This window comes from Belonocnema kinseyi, chromosome 1, assembly GCF_010883055.1.
Source record: "Belonocnema kinseyi isolate 2016_QV_RU_SX_M_011 chromosome 1, B_treatae_v1, whole genome shotgun sequence".
Lineage (NCBI taxonomy): Eukaryota > Metazoa > Arthropoda > Insecta > Hymenoptera > Cynipidae > Belonocnema > Belonocnema kinseyi.
Genome location: NC_046657.1, coordinates 39,126,522 through 39,151,637, shown reverse-complemented (window position 1 = coordinate 39,151,637; position 25,116 = coordinate 39,126,522). Strand labels below are relative to the sequence as shown.

Below are 25,116 nucleotides of genomic sequence, written 5' to 3'. Positions count from 1 at the left end.
TGCTATTTTTCTTTCTTTAGAACCTAAATGTTCTGATTGTACCGCGTATTTGAGTTCATTAACTATTTGTCTGAATCGTATATTAAAATTTTCAGGATCCAATCTGTTTCAGATTTTGTCTTAACGTATCGTATAAGTCATCATATCCGTGGATAGAAGAGTACCTTATTGCTCGATCAGCGTTTCCATAGATTTTTTCAGCAATTATAAAATCTAAAAGTAAGCTAGATGGAGAACACGGGTTTTCGGCTTTTCTTATTGATTTAATAAAGTCCTCTATACCCATATCATCTTGTCCGTTTAGGATCTTAATTGCCCTAATTATTAATTATTTATAACCCTTGTGGATTGTGTTTAAGTAATTTTTTTCTATTTGCTCTTCTTCATCGCCTGATTAATTTTTATCTCATGTTAAAGTGTCATCGTCCCTATCCGAAACTACTATCCCTTTCACATAAAATTCCTCAGCGACGGATTGTATTTCTAAAAGTCGTTTATCATTTTCCTTTCCTAGTTTAGATACGTTCACGTTTAGCCCATTCAGTTCGGCTAGTATGGTTCGTAAAAGATCCTCGGTTCCCATGTTAGAGGGGGATAGGGGTCTTAGAGGAGGTTCTCCTGCACACATTGCAGCTGTTAAAAAATATAAATCAAACTCGTCTATTGAATCTGTGTCATAGTCTGTCCCGTCAGCCTAGTGTCGTGACCTATCTTTTCTATAATTAGAAAAAACCACTGTGACAACAAGTTTTCTGATTCCGCGTCCTGATTTCGTGTTCTAATTCCACTCGATGTTTTCTTTGTGGGAAATAAATTTCCGTTTAAACCTTAGTTTCTTGAGATCGTGCCAAAACAATGCCTAGAAATTTCTGGTAGATTTTTGTTTTATTAACGGACACAGAGGCCAGGGAGCACCCTGAGCGTGTGTACGGACGTGAGCTTAAAGTTAGGTAGTATCTGGAAGCAAAATTTATGATTTTAGTCATTAAATTTGCCTTACAAATATCTTTAAACTCTAAAAAAATCGAACACTTCTTATACCTATTATTTCTACTATTTTTAGGCTTGTTCTTTCCTTCTTTTTCTTCTTCTTTTGGAGACCGTAGACTCTTCGCCTTTTGGAGACCGTGGACTCCTTACGTGTTATGTTGTCAAACTGTTGCTTCCACCGAAGGGAATTTGCTGCGTTGAGTATCCTGTTGATACAATTGTCTCGTATACTATTTTCTTTACATCCGCCTGATTGTAGGCCTCGCAGGGTTTTTACCGATGTTTGTTGCGTACCCTTTCAGTTTCCTTATTAGAATTGAATGAAATTGATTTACGTAGTATAGTACTCTCCTCAATTCGGATACTAGTTTTACCAATTTATTCAAATTCTGCTTAACGGGCTTTTTTGTAAATAAAGGCCGGAGTTCTTCTATGTAGAGTTCCGCAGAATTCTGGATTCCAATCCAAGGGTCGCCTCTCAGATAGTCTTCTTTTGATCTATAATCGTTGAAGAAATATCCTGGCAGGATTGCCAAAATGTTAGACCGAAAAAAGGTTGTCAATGTTTTTTAATAATTAACCCAATTATTTTTAGAGAATTCGATGTTTCTTTATTAACTCAAGATTTGATACAAGTATACAAACGTAGGTATGGATTAGAACTAACAAAGGGCCACATGCCCGGTCCTTCTTATACTCTAATAAGAAGTAGGTCAGCTCGCCTAAAAAGGAAAGGTAAAGGACAATTGAGTCAATGAAGAGTCAAAGTAAAATGGGTAACGGGGTCGAAGTTTAATGCGTAGGGCCAAGCGTGTGCAGATCTTCCAGAAGAAAAGTGGGAGGGGTGGTGCGATGACTGGTTTCGGCGTATGGAAAAGTGTGTTCACTGCGTAAATACAGAAACTTAATGTTCTTGGTTAAAAATTTGTTTATTTTGGTTAATACTTTAACCACTTAGTTGAATGTTGAACATTTTTGTTAAAATCTTATCTATGTTTTCCTTTTTCCTTTTTTATAAACTTTCTTATACATTATTTTTTATAGCTGAAAAATTAATTGCAAAAATAATAGTTGGAAGTACAAGCATTTTGTTTAAACATTCGTTTCTCTTTTCTTTTAATTTAACTTTTTTCTATTTCAGTTATAATCAGCCTTGTTTAAAATATAAACTGTTACACTGATCGTTCAGAATTAACCTCTTTTGAATTGGCGACCATTAAAAAAAATTTCAAGAAGTATTTTAACTTCTACTTATGCAATTGAATTTTCAATAACAAATGTTTTGCTTAAAATTCATACTTTCTATTCGAAAAAATTCGTCCTTTCGGATTAAAAATTCAATGTTGAGCGGAGACACTTATTTTCAGTTAAAAAATTTATATTTTAGTTTAAAAATGTCAATTGGAATCTTTTTTAGATATAAATTTAAATGTGTTTTTGAATTTGTTTTTCGAAATAAAAATTTATCTGTTTTAAGAGAAACTTCATCTTTTTTGTATAAAAATGCTACCATTTGTTAGAGAATTCAACAATTTTGTTAAAAATTCATTATCGTTGTTATTAAAAATCCAACAATTGGGTTAAAAATTAAATTTTTTTGGAGAAAATTATTTCTGGTTTAAAAATTAATATTTTTATTGTGAAGATTCAACTGAAATATTTTACAACAGAAAATTCAAATATTTGTTTCAAAATGTTTCTTTCTGAATTAAAAATGTATCTGTTTTAGTAGAATTCTTTTTTTATGAAAACGAACCTTTGTGGTTAAAAATGATTCTTCTTTGTTTGAGTATTCAACTATTTTGTTTGCATTACTTTTTTAAGAAATGATTTTTGTTAAGATTTATATTATTGCTATTAGACATTTGCGGTGAACGATTTTTTTATTTTATATCATTTCTCTTTGCAGAATTAATGGTTGAAGCGGGTCCTCCAAGCAGTGTTTTGTCACTAAACTCAGTCGAAAATTCGCCATCGCACCCAGGTGGCAATTTTCCGACTCAGCTACACTGAAAAAAAATTGGGCAAGCAGCTCTCTTCCTAGTGGCAACGCAGCGCTACCACGACGGTTGGTGCAGCGGCCAGCCCACATTTAAGTAAGCTATGGTGCCAAACGTGCGAACAGATCCTTTCCCGTATATTGGGAACGCAACAGTCCCACAAAAGAGAATGACATGGCCTCACGAGTATAAACTATAACTGTATAACTCCGCGCGAAACTCGGCGTGGGGATACTGAGCTCCCATCTAAAGGGAGCGTTACTGTACCAATAATGTTGGGACTTAAGCTCTTGCAATGTGGGAACACAGTGTCCCTAACATGAGAGAGGATGTGTTCCAAGTTTCCGGCGTGCAGCGCGCAACGCATTTGGCGTTCTGGCTTTACCACGTGGGCAAGCAGCTCCCCCAAAAAGTGTTCAGTGTATTACATCATAATAATGGTGGTCCTCCCTCAGGAAACAAAGGAGGCGGTTATGGGACTATGACCGTGTACCAAGGAGCCGGTGTTTATGGGGCTCCCCCATCAAACCCTAATAATAGTGCTCATCCGCCAGGAAACCCAAGAGTCTATCGGGGTGATCAATTTTCCTACGGAGGCTTGTAACGAGCTCCGCCAAATTACAATGGAGGCGCTCATGAAGCTCCTCCAATTCCCCATAGAGGCGGTCATGGGGCTCCACCAATGTCCAGTGGAGACGTTTATGGGAATTCGCCAGGAAACCTAGGAAACCAAGAACACCCTCCTTTGCCTCAGAGTACACAGATATGGAATGTTGATAAACGACAGCCCACCACCCTCATCAATTAGAAAACCTCAGCATGCTGACGGATTCTTAGGATGACGAGAGCATTATACATGATTTTTTCAATCTTTTCGCCAGAAAGAAGCAACGGTCAAGAGATTTGGCAAAGTGTCGTGAAATGTACGCCTAAAATGACCAGCGCCAAAATGGCCCTTTTTGACGTGCTTACTAAGCATGGTTAGATAAGTCGACTATTTATTTTTGAATTGACCCATAATATTAATTATACATTCGCGGCAATTAAGTTAATATCACATTCTGGTTTATTATATTCTTCAGAATTATTTTAAACCTACATTAAGAACCTCTGAATTCTTTTAATAACTTTGGATTCGATATGTTCTTTTAAATTTCTTTAAATATTTCGAACTTCTTGAAGTCCTGAAATTTCTTGAATTTTTTAAACATCTTGAATTGCTGCCATTTTCTGCACTTTTTCAATTTTCGGAATTCCATATATTCTTTGAATAGTCTGAAAACCTCAAATGCATATTCTTTGAATTCCTTTAATTCCTTGTACTCCACTGATATTCTGAATTCTTCAAATTATATGACATCCTTGAATTTTCATAATTTCTTAAGTTATCTTTGATAATTTCTATACATTTTTGACTTTTTGGAAGTCACTTAATCAAATAAATTTTATGAAGTCCGTGTATGCTTTGAATTCATTTTACTATGTCTATTCCAATAATTCGGAGAATTCTTAGAATTCCACTGCTTTCGAATTCTTAGAATTTAAAATTCTTTAAAATTCTTAGAATTCCACTGCTTTAGAATTCTTAGAATTTAAAATTCTTTAAAATTCTTAGAATTCCACTGAGCTTCTTGAATTTTCTAAATGTCCCTTATCTTTGAATTCCTTTCATACACGGAATTCCTCTAACCCTCTAAATTTTCTGCATTTCTTGACCTGTTAGAATTATTGTGATTTTATTAAGTCCCTAAATTCTCTGAATTCATCTGAAAGTAAAAAAAGTTTTCTTTAATTCGACTTAATAAATTTTTAGTTTATTGAAATATAAGTACTCAAAATGATGGACAAAATTCTTTCTAAATTAAACAGGAAACTTGCATTAATGTCGGTGATATTACATTCGGTAATGCTTAGAGTATCGCTTCAATTTATCCACTAATGATTGACGCGAAACCAAATTTGTATATTATTCGCATGGTGGCCGCTAAAATCGAAGAAAAAACTTGGAATCATTTCCTGGTTAAAAGAAATTGTACACCAGTCCATAAAATTCAAATTTTAAGTTTTTATATCTGAAATTTTTGTTATATAAATTATTTAGGACTAAATTGCGCATTAAACCAAATTTAAAACTCAGTTTAAAAAAATTCGTAAGTTTAAAATTAAACTCTTATTCTTTGATGTGCTAAAATGTCAAGAAACGTCCATATGGTGTCACATAAGATTTTATGAAATTATGAGAATGGCAACTGGATATGAAGACCAAAAATAAACATTTTGTCAGACTGCTAAATAAAAAATTGGACACGTTTTCAATCCAATTTTAAACCTAATGGAATCTAAATGAAAAACAAGCAGGTAGTTTCAAGGAAAAAAATGATAAAGTTTTGATATCTATGGTGCATCAAACGACAAAAATAGTTTAGTACAGAAAACTAGAAGAAAAATAAATTTGAAACTTTTTGCTAAAAACAGTTTTTTCTAAGATTTATCACATTTTAGATTTTTTCTTAACTTGTAATATTTTCTATAAGAAAAAATGGGAGGCTTTTATAATGAAATGTACCGTTTGGCTTGGTTTTGACAAACCTAAGTGAAACTATACATTTTTATTTAAAATTGACAGGGGAATCCGAATTTGTGTCTCCTAATCACTTTTCATAAAGTCGTCATGCTTATTTTTTAAGCTTTCTAAATTGTATTTAGTAAAATATTTTTAATACAATTCAATAAGGTCATCCGATTCGATGTTTTTCATGTACATTTTCCTTGATACCCTGAAGAAAAATTTAAAAATTGTTTGTGGCTCTTCAATTGATAGGAAAAATAATTTTCAATTTAAAATAAAGATTTCAAGTTGCTATTTATTTGTTCAAAGCTTCCAAATATTCAAATTCGAGCTTATATGAAAATTTAGAAATAATTGTCAATTTCTTTTTATGGTTATATCAATTTAATTTTCCTAAGATACTTCAGAAAAATAAAAAGGATTTATGAAGATGTCAGGTAATATGTTTACGTAAATTATTTATTAAAAAAGATAAATGTCAAGTGTTAATATTATTTTGCAGGAGAATAATTTTGCAAACCTATTATGGTTATATAAACATGTGCTGAAAAAAATTCCAAAACATTCTCTTTTTCTGTAATTCGAAAAAATAGTATAAAAGAAAAAATAATTAATAAATTTTTTCTGTTTTGTTTAAATACTGAATAATTTTATCGAAAATATGACAGTTTCGTTGAATATTAAACTGTTTTGTTGAAAATTTAATACCTTCGTTTTTTTGATTTAAATACTTTTATAGTTTTACAAAATTCAATTTTTTAATCAAATATTTAATCGCTTAGTTAAAATTTGACTTGTATGTATTTATTGTCTCCCTTTTACGGGTTTGAGGGCCTCCGCTCGCTTTACAGTCCGTTACAAGTCCTTGTATAGGAGTATGCGTTTGGCCTTTCCCTACTACATGCTCTTTACTTTCTCTCATTTCTTCCATTCTCGTCATCCAGCTTGCCCCTTGTCCACTTCCTTCCAAGATTCACCTTATTCTGTCATCTAGACTCTCACCACCCGTTTTGTCCCCCGTACCTCTCTATAAAACATGCCCCCATTATTCTATCTTGTAATAACAGACTCTACGTCTTTTTTCCTCTTCATCCATCCAGTACATGCACTCTCTCATTCTTTCTCCCATCCTAAATCGTATAACGTGAATCTATTTACTCCCTTTGTTACCTTTCCTAAATATTTTGGCTCTCCTTTAGCCTTTACTACCTTATACTTAGTTATACCTGTTATACTTAGATTCTACGATTTTTTCCACCTTTTATCCCCCTCTTTAGCTACTAGTTAACTCTCTAACTCTTTCAATACTCTGACATCTACTCTTATATCGCATTCTCTCCGCCTATATCATTTATCCTGGACAGCTTCAGCTCACTTCTATTATCCATCTCAAGAATTTCTCCTACATACTTTCGACCCTCTTGTGCTCCTTCTATCCCCAGATCTCCACTCCGTAACTTAGGACTGACCACACTAACGCATTGAACATCCACAGTCTCATTTTCTAGTCATCCTTAAACCTTCTATTTCTTATACCCATACCTGCGCTGTTTGTTCAGTCGCACATTCTATCCTTCTCCTCACCTGTAGTTCAACCCCGCTTTTCGACTAAAACCAGATGCCTAAGTAACTAAATTCCTCGACCTGTTCCACTTTCTCCCCGTACAACTTTCATTCATATTCTACTTTTGTCCTTCTCTTCTTAAAACCCACATCACCTTCGTCTTATTTACATTTACCGTTAAGTTTTTAATTCTCACATCTTTATCTCTCGTCATCCGCTAGTTAGACTACAGCGTCTGCATATGCTAAGTAATATACATTGCTATTTTCCAGACCCGATCCCCTTATTTCTTTCAACTCCAGTTTCTCTTTTAGAACTGTCAACCAAAGACTAAGTAGTAGTGGACTAAGTGCGCATCCTTGCCTGAGCCCCCTGAAACTTAAAAACACCTTCCCTTTTCGCTTCCACATCCTAACCCTTATCTTAGTCTCTTCGAATATCTCCTTTATCCTCTCGACCATCTCTTCAACCACCCCCCTCTCTTTCATATCCTGCCATAAAACCTTTATGTTTACCGAGTCAAATGCCGCTTTAAAATCTACAAATGAGGCCACTTGTTTTCCTTTTTCCTCCCTAAGTTCCTATTCACTAAATAATTCAGTACGTAGATCTTGTCTACTTTTCGCATCCCTTTTCTGAAGCCCGCCTGATTATGTGGAATAATCCCTTTTTTCACTTCCCTTTCTAAACTGTTTCTGAGTATCTCCATATATATTTTATAGCCCACCGACATAAGTGTACTTCCCCTATACTATTCTGACTTCTTGCCATCTTCTTTTTAATTATCGGTACCACCAACTCTGTCCTCCACTCCATAGGTCATTCTTCTCCTCTCCACATCTTGTTGCATACCTCCCACATTTCCTTTCTCACCCCTTCCCTTCCAAACCTTAAAGCCTCGTTCTCTGTGTCGTCCTTGCCTGTTGCCTTGTTTCTTTAAAGCCTCGCGATCGCTCTATTTTCTTCCTAACTAGTTGTCCCGTTATCACTATCATCTTCCCGTTGTATTACCTTCCTCATTTCACCTTACACCTTTTTTCCCACTGCCCCCCCCCCCACAGTAGCTTAAAGTACAGGGTCCACATCCCATTCCCTCCCTTCTCGAATCATTTTTTTTCACCTGTTCCATATACCTACTTTTGTCTAACTGCCTTTAATCACTTAATAATCTTTCATGTTATCTCTTTCTCCTATTATATTCCTGTTTGCCTATCTCCCCTTTTCGCCACTTTTTCACATTTTCTTTTATTCTATCTTCACTCTCCTTACATTCTGCATCTTATCATCCCCTCTTCATTCTCTCCTCCTCTTCATCTGGCCTTATCTCTTCTTTCAAACTCTCTGTTAGTTCTTTTTTCTCTTTCAGGCGCATGCGCACGTCTTCGCCTTCCAATCCTTTAATCTCCTTATTCTATATTCATTCGTTAAAATTCTTCAATTTATCCTCCCCCCATTTACCCATTTTCACTATCCTTTCGCGAGTTCTTTCCTTTTTTCGCTACGCCGCTTCCATCCTGAACATTTCAATGTCGCTGTTAGCGGTAAGTGTTCTAAGCCTAATTCATTACCTACTTCTACTTTAACCATTCTCTTCCTTATGGTTTATTCTGCTAGAATGCAATCTATCATAGTCTTCCCTTTGCCTATAAACGTCACTTCCCCTTCTTCGTCCTCCCTTATATTTCCATTGCAGATAAACCACCCTTCCGCTCCTAACAGGTTCAAAAGTGTTTTTTCCTTCCGATGCATCTTCATGTGCATGGAATTTCTTCGAAAAGTTTCGCCCTCTTCATCCTATAGCCCCCCCCCCCCTCAAATATTTTGCCTCTGCGTTTAAGTCTGCTTCTATCAAGACCAGCTCTTCATTCCCTCTCTCTTCCTATATTTATTCTTCTTCCCATCACGCCCTCCCATTTTTATTCTCTCTCGTCCACTCCTTTATTCCTTATCAGCTCCTTTTTAACTCCTGACATCATACCTCCCACCCCCTTCATTTACCTCCTGAAGCTTCTTATCATCCCCCTTGACTACGCCTTCTACTCCCACTTTTTACTTTTTTCCACTCCCGCCTTCTAATTTCCCGTTCCTTTCCTCAAGGGAACTCATTTCAGTGCTCCTTTCTTTCTCACGCTCTATCTGTTAACTTTTTATGCTATCCAGCTTCCTAGATACCTCCTCTTTCTCGGCTTTCCACAGAACATCGCATTCCTCTGATTTATTTTACATTTTTTCCACTTCCTCCCGGACTTCTTCCCTATGCGTCCTCGCACTGTCAAACCCTTTTCAGGTGTCCTCTCTGAGGCCTCTAATGAGTTTCTCGAGACTTTATAGACTATTCCCTTCTGCCTTCTTTTCAGGTGCAGTTCTCTGTCTACACTTCTTTAGCACTCTCTTATTTTTTCATACCTCATCTAACTAGTCTTTAACTTGCGCTCGCCTCAGCCGCTTGCATAGTTTTGCTGGTTAATCCCGACTCTCTCTCTCTCTCTGTATCTGTCTCATGCTGCCCTTTCTCAGCCCTTTCTGGACTTCGTGTCACCGTTATGTTTGCTAGGTGTCCTTTTCTACGTCACGTTTTCTGTCCCCTCGCTACTCGTTCAATCTAAATCTAAAGCCACCACTCTAAAAATCACTCAAAATCCATCACTCACTATAACTCACCAATCTTAAACTATTAAACAACTCTCTCTTCTCATTCATCTAACCCTCACACTCCCTTGTCGGTTACTCTGCATGAAAACATCACCTTTCATAACCGTTTCTAACCTGAAAATCCTTCTTTTCCACTTTTTATAAATATATAAAACTCAACGCCCTTCTACCAACCCCTTCACTCTCACTTATTCCATAGCCCTTCAACACTATACTCACCGTCCTTTCTCCTCTTAAACTCCCTCTTCCTCTTCACCAAAGCCGAAAAGTTAGCATCACCAAAATCACCAACAATCGCGATCGGTACCGGAAACGGAAACCGGTTAAATTAGACCTACTTTGTTTGACCTTAATTTTATTAGTTAAAGAGCCTTCTCTTTAGTGCAAAATCGAACTATTTCTTTAAATTTTTTTCTTTGTTGAAAATTGCTTTTTTAAACTAATAATTTAAATATCGAATATTAGTGGGAAATTGATAATTTTCAGGTTTAATCTTTGGGGTTAAAAATTTTACTCTTTTAGTAAAAATTTGATCATTTTTGGTTAAAAATGTAAATATTGGTTTAAAAGTAAGCTGTTTTGGATGAGGATTAAAATATTTTATTAAAAATTCATATTTTCATGGTTTAAACTCTTTTTTTACTAGGAATTAAAATTTTTTTGGATGAAATATCAATTATTATATTTTTCGTTATAAATTCATCTTTTGGTTGAAAATTAAACTAGATGATTAGTAGTTGAATTACTTCGTTCAAAGTTCACATTTTTGCCTAAAGATTTATCATTTTCGTTCAAAGTTTATCTTTTTGTTGAAGAATGCAACTATTTTTTTGAAAATTCTACGTTTTGGACAAAAAATTAATCTTCTTGGTTGAAAAATGATCTACTTCGTTGAAAGTTGCAAATATTATGTTAAAAAATCATCTTCTTTTGAGCATTTAACTATTTTTCATTCTATTAAAAGAAAAGAAATTCCGATCAAAAATGAGCTTCTGCAGTTTTCGCAATATGTTTCGCAGTTAATTTTCTTTAGTTTCAGATTCATAATTTTTTTTTTAATTTATCTATAATGTAAGTTGAGAATTCGTCTCTTTGATTAAAGATATGACCATTTCATCCAAACCCATCCTTTCGGTGAGCATTTCATTTCTCTCAGTTAAAAATGCAACTAATTGAAAATAAATCTTTTTGGTTAAGGATTCAACTATTTCGTTGAACTTTTTTTTTATTATAAGAACATTTTTTATATTAAAAATATATTTTTTATTCAAATATCATGTACGCATTCCATATTTCAGTAATAAGGTATATTTTTTGGTTAAAATTTCAAATTACGTCAAGCTTTAAGAAAATGATGTGCCCGATGGTTATTTCAATTTCAATCGAGGCGGGTTTTCCAACATTTTTCATTGAATATCTATTTTGTTGAAAAATTAACTTTGTTTGGCTGTAAGTTAATTTTTGAAACTAAAAATTGAAGTATTCTATTTTGGTTAAAAATTAAACTTTTTGTTCGAAACTCATGTTTCGCCTTAATATTCCCAAATTCTATTGAAAATTTCATTTTCTCTTTAATCAGAAAACTTTCTTGGTTAAAAATTCGTTTTTCTTTGGCCGAAATCCTAATGTTGTAAATAAAAATTCAACTATTTCATTTTTGGGAGAAAATGTATCATTTCTAGTTCAAAGTTCAACTACTTGTTAAAAATTCATATATTTCTAAGAAAATTCTTCTTTTTTGTTGGAAAATTTAATTACTTAGTAGAAAATATAAAAAATTACGTTCAAAAGTCACCCTTTATGTAAAAATTTCAACTGTTTAGTGTAAATACAGATCTTCGTGCTTAAAGTTCCACAATTTGGTTGACATTCTCTTCAGTGAAAGGATTCTACTATTGGTTGTAGGTTTATCTTTTGTTTGAAAACTTAAATATTTTGTCGAATTTTTTTTTTGTAAAAAAATAATTGTTTTCTATTGAGATCTTATATAGTTTGTTTTTAAAAATTGGACTAATTTTTTTCAAATTAAACTCATTTTATAAGGTTCTTTTGTATAAATCATTTCGGAAACTTAAAATGTATTAATCTTGTGTTTGGTCAAAAATTTATTTTCTTTTAGACGAAGATTTCAAATTTCATTAAAAATTCACCTCTCTGGCTGAAAATTCTCTTTGTTCCTTTTTTTGGTAAAAAATTAGTTTTCTCTATTGAACGATCATAGATTTTTTTGAATTTGAATAAATTTTCATTTCAAAGTAATGTACTTTGTAAAAAAATAGTTGAAAAAGTTTTTTGTTTATATTATTCATTTCTGAAAAGCTCTATAAATACTTGAAAATATTATTAAATTTCGAAATTTATTGAAATCTCTTCAGAGTATATTTAGTGAATGTATCAGAAATATTAGAGTGATCAAACCCTCGCCATATAGAAATAAATTGGTTTAAAAATATGGCATTTTTAAGAAACAATTTTTTATTTATTTATCAGAAATACATGAGAAATCGGCAAGTTTAAAAAAAGAACAGGACAACTCAACAAGTTTAACTTTATTTTCAGAAATGACATCGCAATTTCTTAAAACTTAAAAACAGTCTAAACACGGAAACTAATATGTTTCCGGGCTCATAAGACAGTTAAAACACGCACTCATCTTCTTTGTTTTTTCATTTCCTTATATTAGAAGCGCAAACAATTAAAAATTTTGAAATAACCATTTCTTTAATAACAAGTGTGTATCAGATTTTTGAAATGGTTTCAATAAATCAATAAATCATTATAAATAACACAAATAAAATGAATAATATCCACTTTTATTTACTTTTTCAATAAACCTTGGGTCGTTTTTAAACAAATTTAATTTTTTAACTTTCGATATTATGTTTTGCGAATAAAACTAAAATTACGCGTCCTATAAAAAATTACTTATAAAAAATATGAATGAATGTTCAATCTTTTTTCAAAGAGCACTTTTTTAAATTCATTTTTTAATAGCTTTTTTCGTTTTTCCAGAAATAAAAAGAAAACGAAAACTATCCTATTGAAAAGTAATTACAATTCTTTTATGTTGTTAAAATTAATCTTTTTTGGTAGAAATGTAAACTTCTTGATTCAAAATATATTGCTTTGGTTTTAAAATCAGTTTTTTATATAAAATTAATTTTCTTAATCAAAATTTAATTAAATCATGTTTGCTTGAATATCAGTCTTCTTTAGTTGAAAATTCTATTTATTTGAAAATGTCTGTATTTTGTTAAAACTCTCACTTTTTAGTGACTAACTCAATTGTTTCTTTAAAAATTCATCTATTACAGATATATAATTTTATTAAACATTAAAAAATGTGTGGGATAATTCATGTATTTTGTTAAAACTTATTTATTTTTAGAATAAAATAAGTTTTTTACTGTGAATTATATATATGTAACTAATTAAAAATTTAACTACATTTTTTGTCGATTTTTTTAAGAGATATTTCATCTTTTCCATCAAAAATTTATTCATTTGGTTCAAAATTAACGTATTTCTTTGAAAATTAATTTTTTGCTTAATAACTAATTTCTATAAAACAGAAAATTAATCCATTTTAATTTTTCTTGAAAATGGATATTTTTTAGTTGAAAATTGATCTATTTTATTTAAAACAATTTTTTTTGTAGGAAATTAACTACTTTGATTTCAGCCAAAATCTTATTAAAAATATTTTTTTCACTAAAAATGTAGATATTCCATTTTCTGTAGCAAATTTGATCATAAACCTTTAATATTGTTGACTGAAAATTGTTCTGTTTCATAGAAAACTTATTTCTTCAACGTGAAATTAAACTACTTTAGTTTTTGTTGGAAATGTAACTTTTTAGTTAATAATTCATCTATTTGGTTAAAAATTATGTTAAAATTAAAATATTTGGCTTAAAATTCATTTTGTTTTATTATAAATTATACTTTTGTGCTAGTAAATCAATCTTCGTGGTTTAAATTCCCTGTTTTTTTGTTGAAAGTGAGTTTTCTTATTGAGAATTAATTGTTTTAATTGTACTTGCACTTCAAATTTTCTTTGGAAGTTTTTTTGTGGTTTTTTCTGTAAATACATTCAATCTTTTTGGCGCAAATTTTAACTATTTTTGTGTAAATTTGTTTTATTAGGCTAAAAACTTATTTCCCTAAATTAAAATTCAAATATTCCATTTTTATTTAAATTTACCCTTCTTAGTTGAAAATTCATCTGACTTGTTGAAAATTCAAGTGCTTAGTTGAAAATTTACATTTTTTAATTCAAGATGCATCATTTTAGTTTAAAGTTCATTCCTTTTTTTAAACATTTAACCAATTTTGTTGGAAATATGTTTTTTGTTGTTTTTGAACATGATTTTTTTTAATGTAGCTATTTCACTTATGCTAGAAAATTAATCTTTTTCAATTGAAAATTCAATTGAAAGGTGAACAGGCCTCATTTTTAGTTGAATGGCAAACTATTTAAAAATAAACTTCATATTTTTGTTGGTAAATTCTACTTTTAAAAATCCAGCTTTAGGGTTTGAGAACCAAGCATTTTGGATCAGATTTTTTTCTTTACGATTTGAGAAATCTTTCTGGGTTGGAAATTAAACTCTTCTTTTGAAATCTTCGAATTTTTGGTTTCTTTTAACAGTTTTTTAATGGAAAATGAAAAAGAAAGAAATTCACTGTAAATATCAATTATGATACTTCTTGTCCATATTTGTTTTCTATCAAAGGTTCATCAGTGTTATTGCAAATTTAACTATTTTGTTGGATATTACTTTTTCGTTGTCATTTCTTTCATTATTTTTGGTAATTTAGAAAGTGTGCAATTAGGCAATTCATCACGAAAAATTATGAATTGTTGTAATTGAGATTATAACTTAAATTGTCGGCCACTTACATATGTCATAATACTTTTCGATAATAAGCGATTTTAAGTAGTTTCATATCAAAAGATATAGATCAAAGAGAATTCAAAGGGTTTTTAAAAACTTTAAGTGATCTCAGAAAATCTGAAGATATTTTAAAAGAAATGCAGGAAAATGGAATGATTTTCAAGAAACTTCAAGGATAAAAAAAAATCCAAACAGTTTTAAGGATGTGTGAGATATGTGATAAGATAAGATAAAGGGATCTTAAAATTTCATTTTAAAGCATTTAAAAATAATGAACAAAGGTTTAAGGATTTGCAATACATTCTTAAGAATTTAAAGATAGTTTCAGTGATTTTAGAGAAGGTCAAGCGAGCTATTGAATGTTATTTAAAAAGATTTCAATGAATTTTAGGAGATTTCTAATGATTTCAAAAAATTCAAAGATTTTAAGGATTTTCAACAGATTTTAAGCAATTAAAGAAAATTAAAAGGATTTGATGAGATTTTAATTAATTTGAGTCATTTGTTTTATATTAAATCCTGAAATTTATACAAAATTAATGTCATTTTTTTAAGGTTCGCTCTTATCTCGGACTGTAAATATAATTTAGGAAAGATTAATTAAATTTTTTCCGTATGTGTATATATAGACTGCAATAATTGCAAGAATATTCAGTAATTTTTGAAATCATCATCAAAACTCTTCAAGAGTTAAACATTTTTAAAACATTCGAAGTTCTGAAAGAGTTCAAAATTCTTTATGAAAATGATGTATAAATTGATTTTTTAAACTAAAAATTAAAGTATTCTATTTTTGGTCAAAAATTCAATGTTTTTGTTGAAAAATCATATTTTTGGCCCTAATATTCCACAATTTTATCGAAATTTTCTTTTGCTCTGCCCTGAAAACCCCTTCTTGGTTAAAAATTCCTTTTTCTTTGGTTGAAATCGATTTTTCAACATATTAGATGTGTCAAAAAAAAATCTAGAAAATCTTAAGGACATTTTTCTAATTTAAGGGGTTATATATACAGTTAGAAGGCCGAAAAAAAGCGAATTTTCCAGAATTTTTTTTGAGAAAACTTTTTAATTTATTGATATAAAAATTTGTACACATATTATAGTATCTTTTAACTGTATTTTAAGACTTAGTATTAGTAAAATATTTAGTTGGAAAGGAGCTACAGCTGATCTCTGGGAGCTCCTCTCAAAAAAGACGTTTTGCGGTGACCACTATATCTCTGAACTGGATCATCTGAAATTAAAAAACCAAACAGATTTCGTTAAAGTAATCGATATTTGACCAAAATTTTGGCCTTAAATTGTTTACGAAAAAAAAATATTGATCGATGAGAAAAAATCTTCGATTAATTACTAAAAAATATATTTAAGAAGCTCGTGTTAAAATTTGAGACAAATCGGTTTAGCCGTTTTCGAGTAATGTTGGTCACCGACTTTGAAAACACCATTTTGAGAAAAACGCGTTTAAAGTTTGAAAAGCAATTTACATGGGATAACATGTTTTTTTTAACTTACATGGAGTCGTCTATTCCAGTACCATATAATACACTCTCCGCCGCTTCGGCAGCTTCTAATAACTCGAGCTGATGTCTGCGGGCCATTCTTCCATCTCGAGTGCTCTCACACGCTCTGAGATCGAAAATGTTCACGCGCTGCTCATCTTCTTTTTCGGCATATGAATGCGCATTGTGCCTTATCAAATTTGCGTGTAACTTCGAAAATATTCACCGGAACGATATGAAATTTTCTGAGTGTATTCTAAAATATATGTACATTAAGAAAATAAAATTTTAAAAATCGATTTTTTGAAAATTCTAACTGTATATAACCCCTTAAACTATTTGCGCGATAGAAGAAATTTAAAAATATTTGATACTAAATAATAAAAATTTAATTACACCAGAATTTTGTGCTTATTTGGGTTCTTTAAATTCGCCAAAAAAAATTTCCTCAAACCAACCCTTAACTTCCAGAATCAACCCCCTTCAAATAATTGAAAATTTGCAGTTATTCATTAACGGGATATTTTTGGGCTTTTTTGGGCTCCCAGAAAATACCCACTTCGATTTTTGGGCTCCAACCCTTACAGTAAAAAATTAACCCCATTGTAACACGCATATATGAAATTGTCAAAAAATAACTTTTATTAAATTTTAGAGCTTGAATAAAGTCTCTGATTTTCGGGCTCCTCGAAATACACGCTACGATTTTTGGGCTTCAACCCTTAATGTCAAAAATCAACCCTTCTCTACCACGTAAGTACAACTTAGTCTGCAAATAAATTTTTGCAGGATTTTTTAATGGAAATAGAATCTCTGATTTTTGGGCTCCTCGAAAATACCCGATACGATTTTTGGGCTTCAACCCTTAACGTCAAAAATCAACCCCTCTCTACCACGTAAATACAACTTTGTCTGCAAATTAATTTTTGTAGAATTTTTTAATAGAAATAGAGTCTCTGATTTTTGGGCTCCTTGAAAATACACGCTACGATTTTTGGGCTTTAACCCTTAACGTCAAAAATCAACACACGTCGATACTAGAAAGGCAGAAATAAATTACCGACTTGTAAGTAATTTTTCTATTACGTTCACTTTTAGCAGGAGCTAAGAAAACGAATTTAATTATGTGCTTTTTTACGAAAATCGTCTCATAAATTAATTTTCTTAATTTTTCCCAGAAGCTGGAGCAGAAGTACAAAATTCCTTAAAAATCAGAATTTTATTTGTGCCCTTATTAAATGATAATTTAATATCAAAAAGGCCGCATTACTTCAATTGAGCTCAAGGCACTGCAGAATTTAATAATTTGACGAAGGATTTAAAAAAAAAGAAGCTGTTTTTGTCTATATTTTAAACGATGCTATGACCTTTCGATGCTGATACTAATGTTCAGTAGGTCAGTCGGCTACTGGCCAGACACTGTCTGTCCATTGTGGAATCTAAATTTTTTTGTGCTCAAACCACATAAAAAATATAATGTCTACATGATAAAAATTAGCATTAACATTAAAAGGGGATAACGCTATACAGACTAAAGATAAAAATCTTTCTCTGAATAATGCACGAGTCTCGAGAATCTCCAAAGCATTGTTGTCTCTTTTCCTCAATTCCAATTGAGTAATTTGACAAGCTCGAATAAATGTTTCTCAATTCAAAATCACAATAAAAAATTAAATTTTCAGTTGATTAGGATTTATTAATTAAAAATTTTATTATCACATTTCAAGTAAAAATCAATCATTTTGAACAAGGGCAAAGTAATATCCAACAAAATAGTTAAATTTTCAACCACTCTGATGAATCTTTGATAGAAGAAAAATATGAACTCGTCATAGTTGACAATTACAGTTAACTTTTTTCTTTTTTTCCATATCAAAAAGCTGTTAAAAGGAACCAAAAACCCAGATTTTTTAAAAGAAGAGTTTAATTTCCAACCCAGAAAGATTTCTCAGTTCATAAAGAAAAAGCATCTGATCCAAAATGCTTGGTGCTTAAGTCCTGAAGCTGAATTTTTTTAAATGTTGAATGTTTAACTGAAAAATGAGCTTCTAACTGAAATTGTGAGTCGTTAATAACAAAATATACATTTTTGATAAAGTGCTTGAATTTTCAACAAATCAGGTGAATTTTTAACTATGAAGAATAAATTTTCAACAAAAAAATGTAATAGTTGAATTTTAAGTTATGGAAATAAGATTTTAACCAAATAAAATTAATGTACGCAAAAATTGCACGTCAAAGAAATAAGTTTTCTATAAAACTGATCATTTTTCAAATAAAAATATTAAAGATCCATCACAAAATTTGCTACAGCAAATGGAATATCTGAATTTTTAGTGAAAAAAAAATATTTTAAAATTAAATAAAGAAATCAAATTTCGGCCGAAACGAAATAAAATGAATTTCAAGTCAGAAAGATCATATGTGAATTGAAAGAAATTTGACAGATAATGAAATAGTTAAATTTTTAGGTAAAAAAATTATTCTCTAATAAAAAAACAGCTAATTTTTCAGCAAGAAATAACATTTTTTAACAAAAGACATGAATTTTCAAATAGTTATCTTAATTTTTCATGGAATTTTCAACCAAAGTAGTTAATTTTCCACAAAAAAATAATTTTTTTAAACAAAACAGACGAATTTTCAACTATAAAATATCAATTTTCAAGAAAAATTAGAATAGATCAAGTTTCTATTAGACAAATTAGTTTTTAAGCAAAAGACTAAATTCCCAAGGAAAGAGGTGAATTTTGAATAAATTTATAAATGTTCAATCAAAAAGAAGAAATGTCTCTAAAAAAATTGGACAAAAAATTTAGTTAAATTTTTAGTTACAGAAAGATAATTTACAGTAAAAAAATTATTTTCCTATGAAAAATAAATCATTTTTAGCAAAATACTGGAATTTTCCCACAAATATTTTAAAATTTCATACAATTATATATCTCCAATAAATAAATTTATAACGAAAACAGTGATTTAGTCACTACAAAAAATAAGAGTTTTAACGAAATACAGAGATTTTCAAATAAATCGATTTTTTAACTGAAGAAGACTGACATTCAAGCAAATATGATTTAATTTAATTTTCGTTCAACAAATGAATTCTACATAAAAAACTAATTTTTAAGCCAGAGTAATCAATTTTGACCCAAAAAGACTATATTTATACCAAAAAAAGATTAATTTTAACAATGTAGAAGAATTTTAAAGTAGACATAGATCAATTAATTTTTCAGTTAATAGAGAATCGAAAAAACATCTACAATATTGTTATTGATTACTGTTTTATAGGGTAGTTAGTTTTCGTTTTATTTTTATTTTTGGACAAACGAAAAAAGCTATTTAAAAAATGAATTGGCAAAAGGTGCTCTTCCAAAAAAGATGAAAAACTCATTCATATTTTTTATGAGTAATTTTTTTATAAGACTGGTAGTGTTAGCTTTATTCGAAAAAAGTAATATTAAAAATAAAAATCAAATTTGTTTAAAAAGGACTTAAGGAACAAAAAAGTAAAGACAAAGGTTACACAATTATACAGGGTAGTAGGTGCAGAAAGTATGACAACTACGAATGTCTTTAAAATTTGCCTATAATAATAAAATTGTACAAACAAATTATTGGCCTTACTTGTCTGCTTAAATTGTGATTTCAGTTGGTTTTAAATATAATAAAAAATTTGTGATAAGGACAACCGCAGGATTTCGCCGGGAGCGGGTGCTAATCTGAAAAAATGCCCCCGCTTCCAGCGAAATCGCGGTAAAATTTCAGCCACAACCACGTCTCACAACCATGAGATAGGTGGTTACAGTCTGTAAAGGAATCAATACGTTGATCCAGCGAAAGCCTCGTGCACCCTAAAAACACGGAGCGACCCAAGGTCAACCGCCTTCTGCATTTTTCTCGCAAGTGTTCTAGCATATTGTTGACAAGCAGGCATGCTTTTTAGGCCATTAGCATGTGAAAGCTTGGCACCTCCAAGAGCGCCGATGGTATGGACGATCAGTTTAACAGAATATTCCGGGTATAATCGTTGCAACTCCCTTATAAGGTCTCGATACCTCTCTTTCTTTTCATTCTCCTTGGCTATGATGTTTTTGTCAGCTGGTACCGAAAATTCGATAACGAACATGGTTCGCTTCTCGAAGTCAAGAAGAACCATGTCAGGCCTCGAGTGAGCAACAGAAACAATTGTCGAGAATATAAAGTTCCAGTATATGCGGCACTTCCGATTCTCCACAATTGACTCAATTTCCCTAGGAGCATTTAGAGGAGTGATTTTAAGGTGAATGCTGTAGGAGTGGCAGAGATTGCAATAAAGCACTCTTAGTGCCGCATTGTGCCTTTGAATGTAGGTCGTTCCCACGTGAGTTGGACAACTAGATAGTATGTGAGTTAAATACTCGGGGTGTGCATGGCACGCCCTGCAACTATCATCAGGAATGTCTTGGCTCAAAATATGGCAACGGTATGTTAAGGTGGAAATGACACCGTCTTGGCATGCAAAAATGAAACCCTCTCTACCAGACTTCATTCCGGGCTATTTAAGGAAAGCAAACGTTAGCTCACAAGACATTGACTGAAACTTCACATTTCTGTGGAAGATAACGTGCAACCTCTTATCGAGGAATTGTTCACGAAAGTTTTTCTCTTGTGCTTTCTTAATCCGGGCTTTCAGGAGTGAGTACTCGAGATAGATAAGATTTGATGCATTTTGCTCACCCCTAATACTGAAGTCAAGTCCGAGTGTTTCAGCAGCCTCCTCCGCTGCTTTGTACGGAAATGCTCCTTTGCCCACTTCTTCGTGATTCCTGACCATTTTAAGAAGAGGGTCTCTTCCATTTGCAACTCTATGTGATGTACCCAGAATAATCCTGTTGTGAAGACATTCAAGATTCAATATTCCGCGACCCTCTTGACGGCGTGAGATGTACAGTCGCGGAACGAAAGACTTAAGATGCATGCTTTTGTTCATATGCATAACCTTTCTTGTCCCGATATCAAGAGATCTGAGCTCGTTCTTCGTCCATGGAACTACTTCAAATGAATAGAGTAGTACCGTGACGGCAAGCATGATCGTTGCAGATACTTCGTTCCTCACCGACAGTTCGGAAGACCAAATCTGTCGGATGAGACGTTTGTATCTGCTTCGTAGAGTATCCTTTATAGATGTCACATCCTGAATGCGGCTCTGATGCACGCCCAGGTATGTATAAGTCTCTCCATCGCAAAGGTGTCGTATGGCGCTTCTATCAACGAGCTCAGGATCTTCAGGGATGCCATTAAGTTTTCCTCGCTTCAAATAAATCTTGGCGCATTTGTCTAACCCAAATTCCATTCCAATTTCCTTAGTATATCGTTCGACAATCCCCAGAGCTAGATGCAGTTGCTCTCTGTTTTTAGCATAGATCTTAAGATCGTCCATGTAAAATACACAAGTGACCTTATACTTTCGATCTGCAGGTTTGCCGCACAAGTACCCGTCGGAATGGCACAGTGCTAGAGATAGTGGCAATAATGTAAGGCAAAAGAGAAGTGGGATCATGGTGTCGCCCTGAAAGACACCTCTCTGAAACGTGACCTTGTTAGTTGTCACACGATTTTTCCCAGATGAGATAGTAAATCTGGTTTTCCAAAGCGGCATCAATCTCTCTATGCACCCAACTATTTGCGGATGAACCTTTAAGATTTCCAAAAGACAGATGATAAGTCTATGGGATGTTGAATCGAAAGCTTTCCGATAATCAATCCAAGCCATCGATAGGTCCCGCTGGTAGAATGCTGCATCTTTGCAGACACATCTATTGATGAGCAGGTTCTCCCGACATCCGGGTACGCCTTTCTTTGAGCCTCGTTGTTCATACATTTCTTGCCACACAGGATCAATTGCCCGAACAATCCTATCATTTACGATAACTGTGAATATCTTATAAAACGTGTTCAGACAAGTTATTGGCCTGTAGTTCTTCGGGTCAGCTAAGTTGCCTATTTTCGGCAGGAGTATTATGCGCCCTTCCACCAACCACTCTGGAATCGGCTCTTCCGACTTCAAATATAAGGTGAAAATACGGGCCAGATGCTGATGGGTTGAAGAAAACTTCTTCCACCAGAAGGTTTTGATACAATCTGGTCCCGGTGCGGAATAGTTCTTCATCCCTCTTAATACTCTTTCACCTCCTCGGTAGTGATGTGTGGGAATTCTTTATCAGGTGTTATGAAGTTGGGAAGTTTCAAAAGGAGTTTTTCTATTAAATAATTATCTGAGTTTCGAAGAACATGTTTTTTTGACTCATATTTATTTTTTCGATTTACGATTGGACTGTAAGACACGAATAATTTAAAAATCTACGATTAGAAATCAATAAATGTCAACGGTCGAAGAAAGGATTGATTTGTTTCATCAAATCATTTTACACTAAAAGTGTTGATGTCCGTTTATTTGGTTTCTCAAAAATAGTAAGGAAAAATAATTTTCAATGCAAAAAGAAAATTGCGAATACAAAACTGATAGAAAGTATTAGGCTATGAAAATCTTTATTCGCCGCGGGTTCGAACATTATAAGTTTCGCATTCCTAATTGCTAACGTCTAAAGCCTCTCGGCTAACCTAGTTGGAAGTATTGAAAAAAAATCTGAAATATAACCAACAGCTGTGCAGGGTCGCCTGTTATTTACATTTTAAAATTACTTTACAATATTAAAACTTATTTAAATTCTACAGAAATTCCTGATAGTCTTTTTAAACACTTAAAAATATTTTGAAATACATGAAAATTCTTAAATTTTTGAATTTTTTAAAAATCATTTAAAATGCTTTGTAAGATTTTTAATTCCTTTAGTCCTCGGCTTCTTGCTCGTTTGTTTGGAGATACCTTCCTCAACGGGACTCAGGGTGGGTTCTCTCTTTCTTGTCCCACGATGGGATTCTTGTCCCCTTTTGGTTCTGAGTATTGCTCCTCAGCTAGCTGTTAAGGTCCTCCAAAATCCTCGCAAATTCTACGGTTAATTTTTTTCCATTCGTTTTTCTAAATTTGCTCCATTGTATTCCCACGAGTAGCTAGGTAAATGAAAGTTCACTACCGCAGGGCCGCCCATGCAATTGCCTACCATATTTATTTGTTCCGAGTTTTCGAATACGTGAAATCGAGGTTAAATGAGATTTTTAAAACTTATTGTCAGTTTGTTTTGAAGGATATATCAATTAAGTTTTGCAAAGACACTTCAGCAAAATAAAGAAGATTTCTAAAGATTTCACATACATCTATTCACTTGAATTATTTATAGAACACGATAAATCTTAAAAGTTAATACTATTTTACAGGAGAATAATTATGCGAAACTATTATTATTATATAAATTTCTGCTGAAAAGAATTCGCAAAAATTCTCTTTTTCTGAACATTGAAAAAATAAGATAAAAAATTAAAGAATTAATGAAAAGGTTGAAGATCTGTTTCTTTGGTCGAAGATTCATTTAATTGGTTACAATTTAAACTATTCTGTTACAAAGCCTTCTTTGGTGAATATAACTGTTTTCTCTCAAAATTACAAAAGAATTCTTCTCGAAAATCAGCTATTATAGTTTTCGCAATATGGTACGCTGTTAATTTATTTTGGTTGAAATTTGATAATTTCAGTTAAAAATTTATCTTTTTGGTTGAAGATGTGCCTAATTTATTCAAAATTCGTCTTTTTGGGGAAAAATTTATTTACTGTATTGCAAAATGCAGCTTTTTAAATTTAAAATATTTTTGTTATTGAAATATCAATTATTCATTATATTTTTTGGTAAAAATAAATATTTAATTACCTTAAGAAATAGAGAAAATCTTTAAACATTCATAAAGCCGAGTGAGATAGCGATTTGTGTATGTAGAATGAAATTTTTGCAAGAATATTCATTTGTTCACGAAATCTTTATTTAAATTCTTAAAGAGTTCAAAATTCTTAAGAAATTAGAAATTCTCGAAAAATTTAAAATACTTAAAAAGTTTAAAATTGTTCAAAATGTGAGGAGATAGATTGGTAGTCTAATTTTAATTCTGGTCGTTTATTTAGCTCTTCATTAAGTATGAATTTTGTTAAAAAATCGCTTTTTCTTGGCTGTAAATTAATTTTTGCAACTGCAAATTTAAATTTTTTTCCAAGAAAAGGGATTTAAATCCAAAATATTGATTTTCTAGCACAAAAGAACATTTTTTTAATGACATACATGAATTTTTATTGAAATATTTGAATTATTGATTAAATTTTCAACCAAATATATTAATTATTAACTAAAAAAGGTATATTGTTAACAAAAATTAGAATAGCTTAATTTCAGGTTGAAGAAATAAGTTATCAACGAAATAAAATAAATTTCCAACAAAAGGATTAAATGTCCATGACAAATTTTTCTGCGAAAAATGGAATACTTTAATTTTTTGTTAAAAAATATATTTTGATTAAAGAATCTATTTTTCAAGCAATGCGCAATAAAGTTGATTTTTTTAATGAAGTTTATTTTGATTTTTACTGAAATTTTGAACTAAAATAGTTAACATCCTACCACCAAAAGAAATATTTTTTAAACAAATAAATGAATTGTCAACTAAACAAATAAATTTTCTACCGAAAATATTGAATGTTTGGAAAAAAATTCGGCAATAAATTTAGTTGAATTTTTAGTAACATAAAATTAATTCACAACGAAAAAACTTATTTTCAACCAGAAACATAAATTTTCATTCAGAAAAATTAATTTTCTACAAAAAATGAATAATTTTTAACAAAATTCGTGAATTTTCAAGCAAATTTTTAAATATTCAATTAAATTATATACCTCTAATTGTTGACTTTGCGACAAAAAACGTGAATGAGCTTCCACAAAAGACGAAGTTTCGACGAAATACAGAATTTTCTAAACAAATATTAGAAATTTCAACTGAGGAAGACTGATGTACA

The 25,116-nt window shown here is 31.6% G+C and overlaps 1 protein-coding gene across 1 annotated transcript in view; it reads left to right on the top strand.

Moving 5' to 3' along the window:
- Positions 1-3,672: 3,672 nt before the first annotated feature.
- The window catches only part of LOC117177500 (probable calcium-binding protein CML49), a 35,364-nt gene continuing 13,920 nt past the window's right edge, over positions 3,673-25,116 (top strand). The window contains exon 1 of the mRNA XM_033368245.1: positions 3,673-3,745. Coding sequence (XP_033224136.1) covers positions 3,673-3,745 — 73 coding nt within the window. The remainder of the gene's footprint in view (positions 3,746-25,116) is intronic.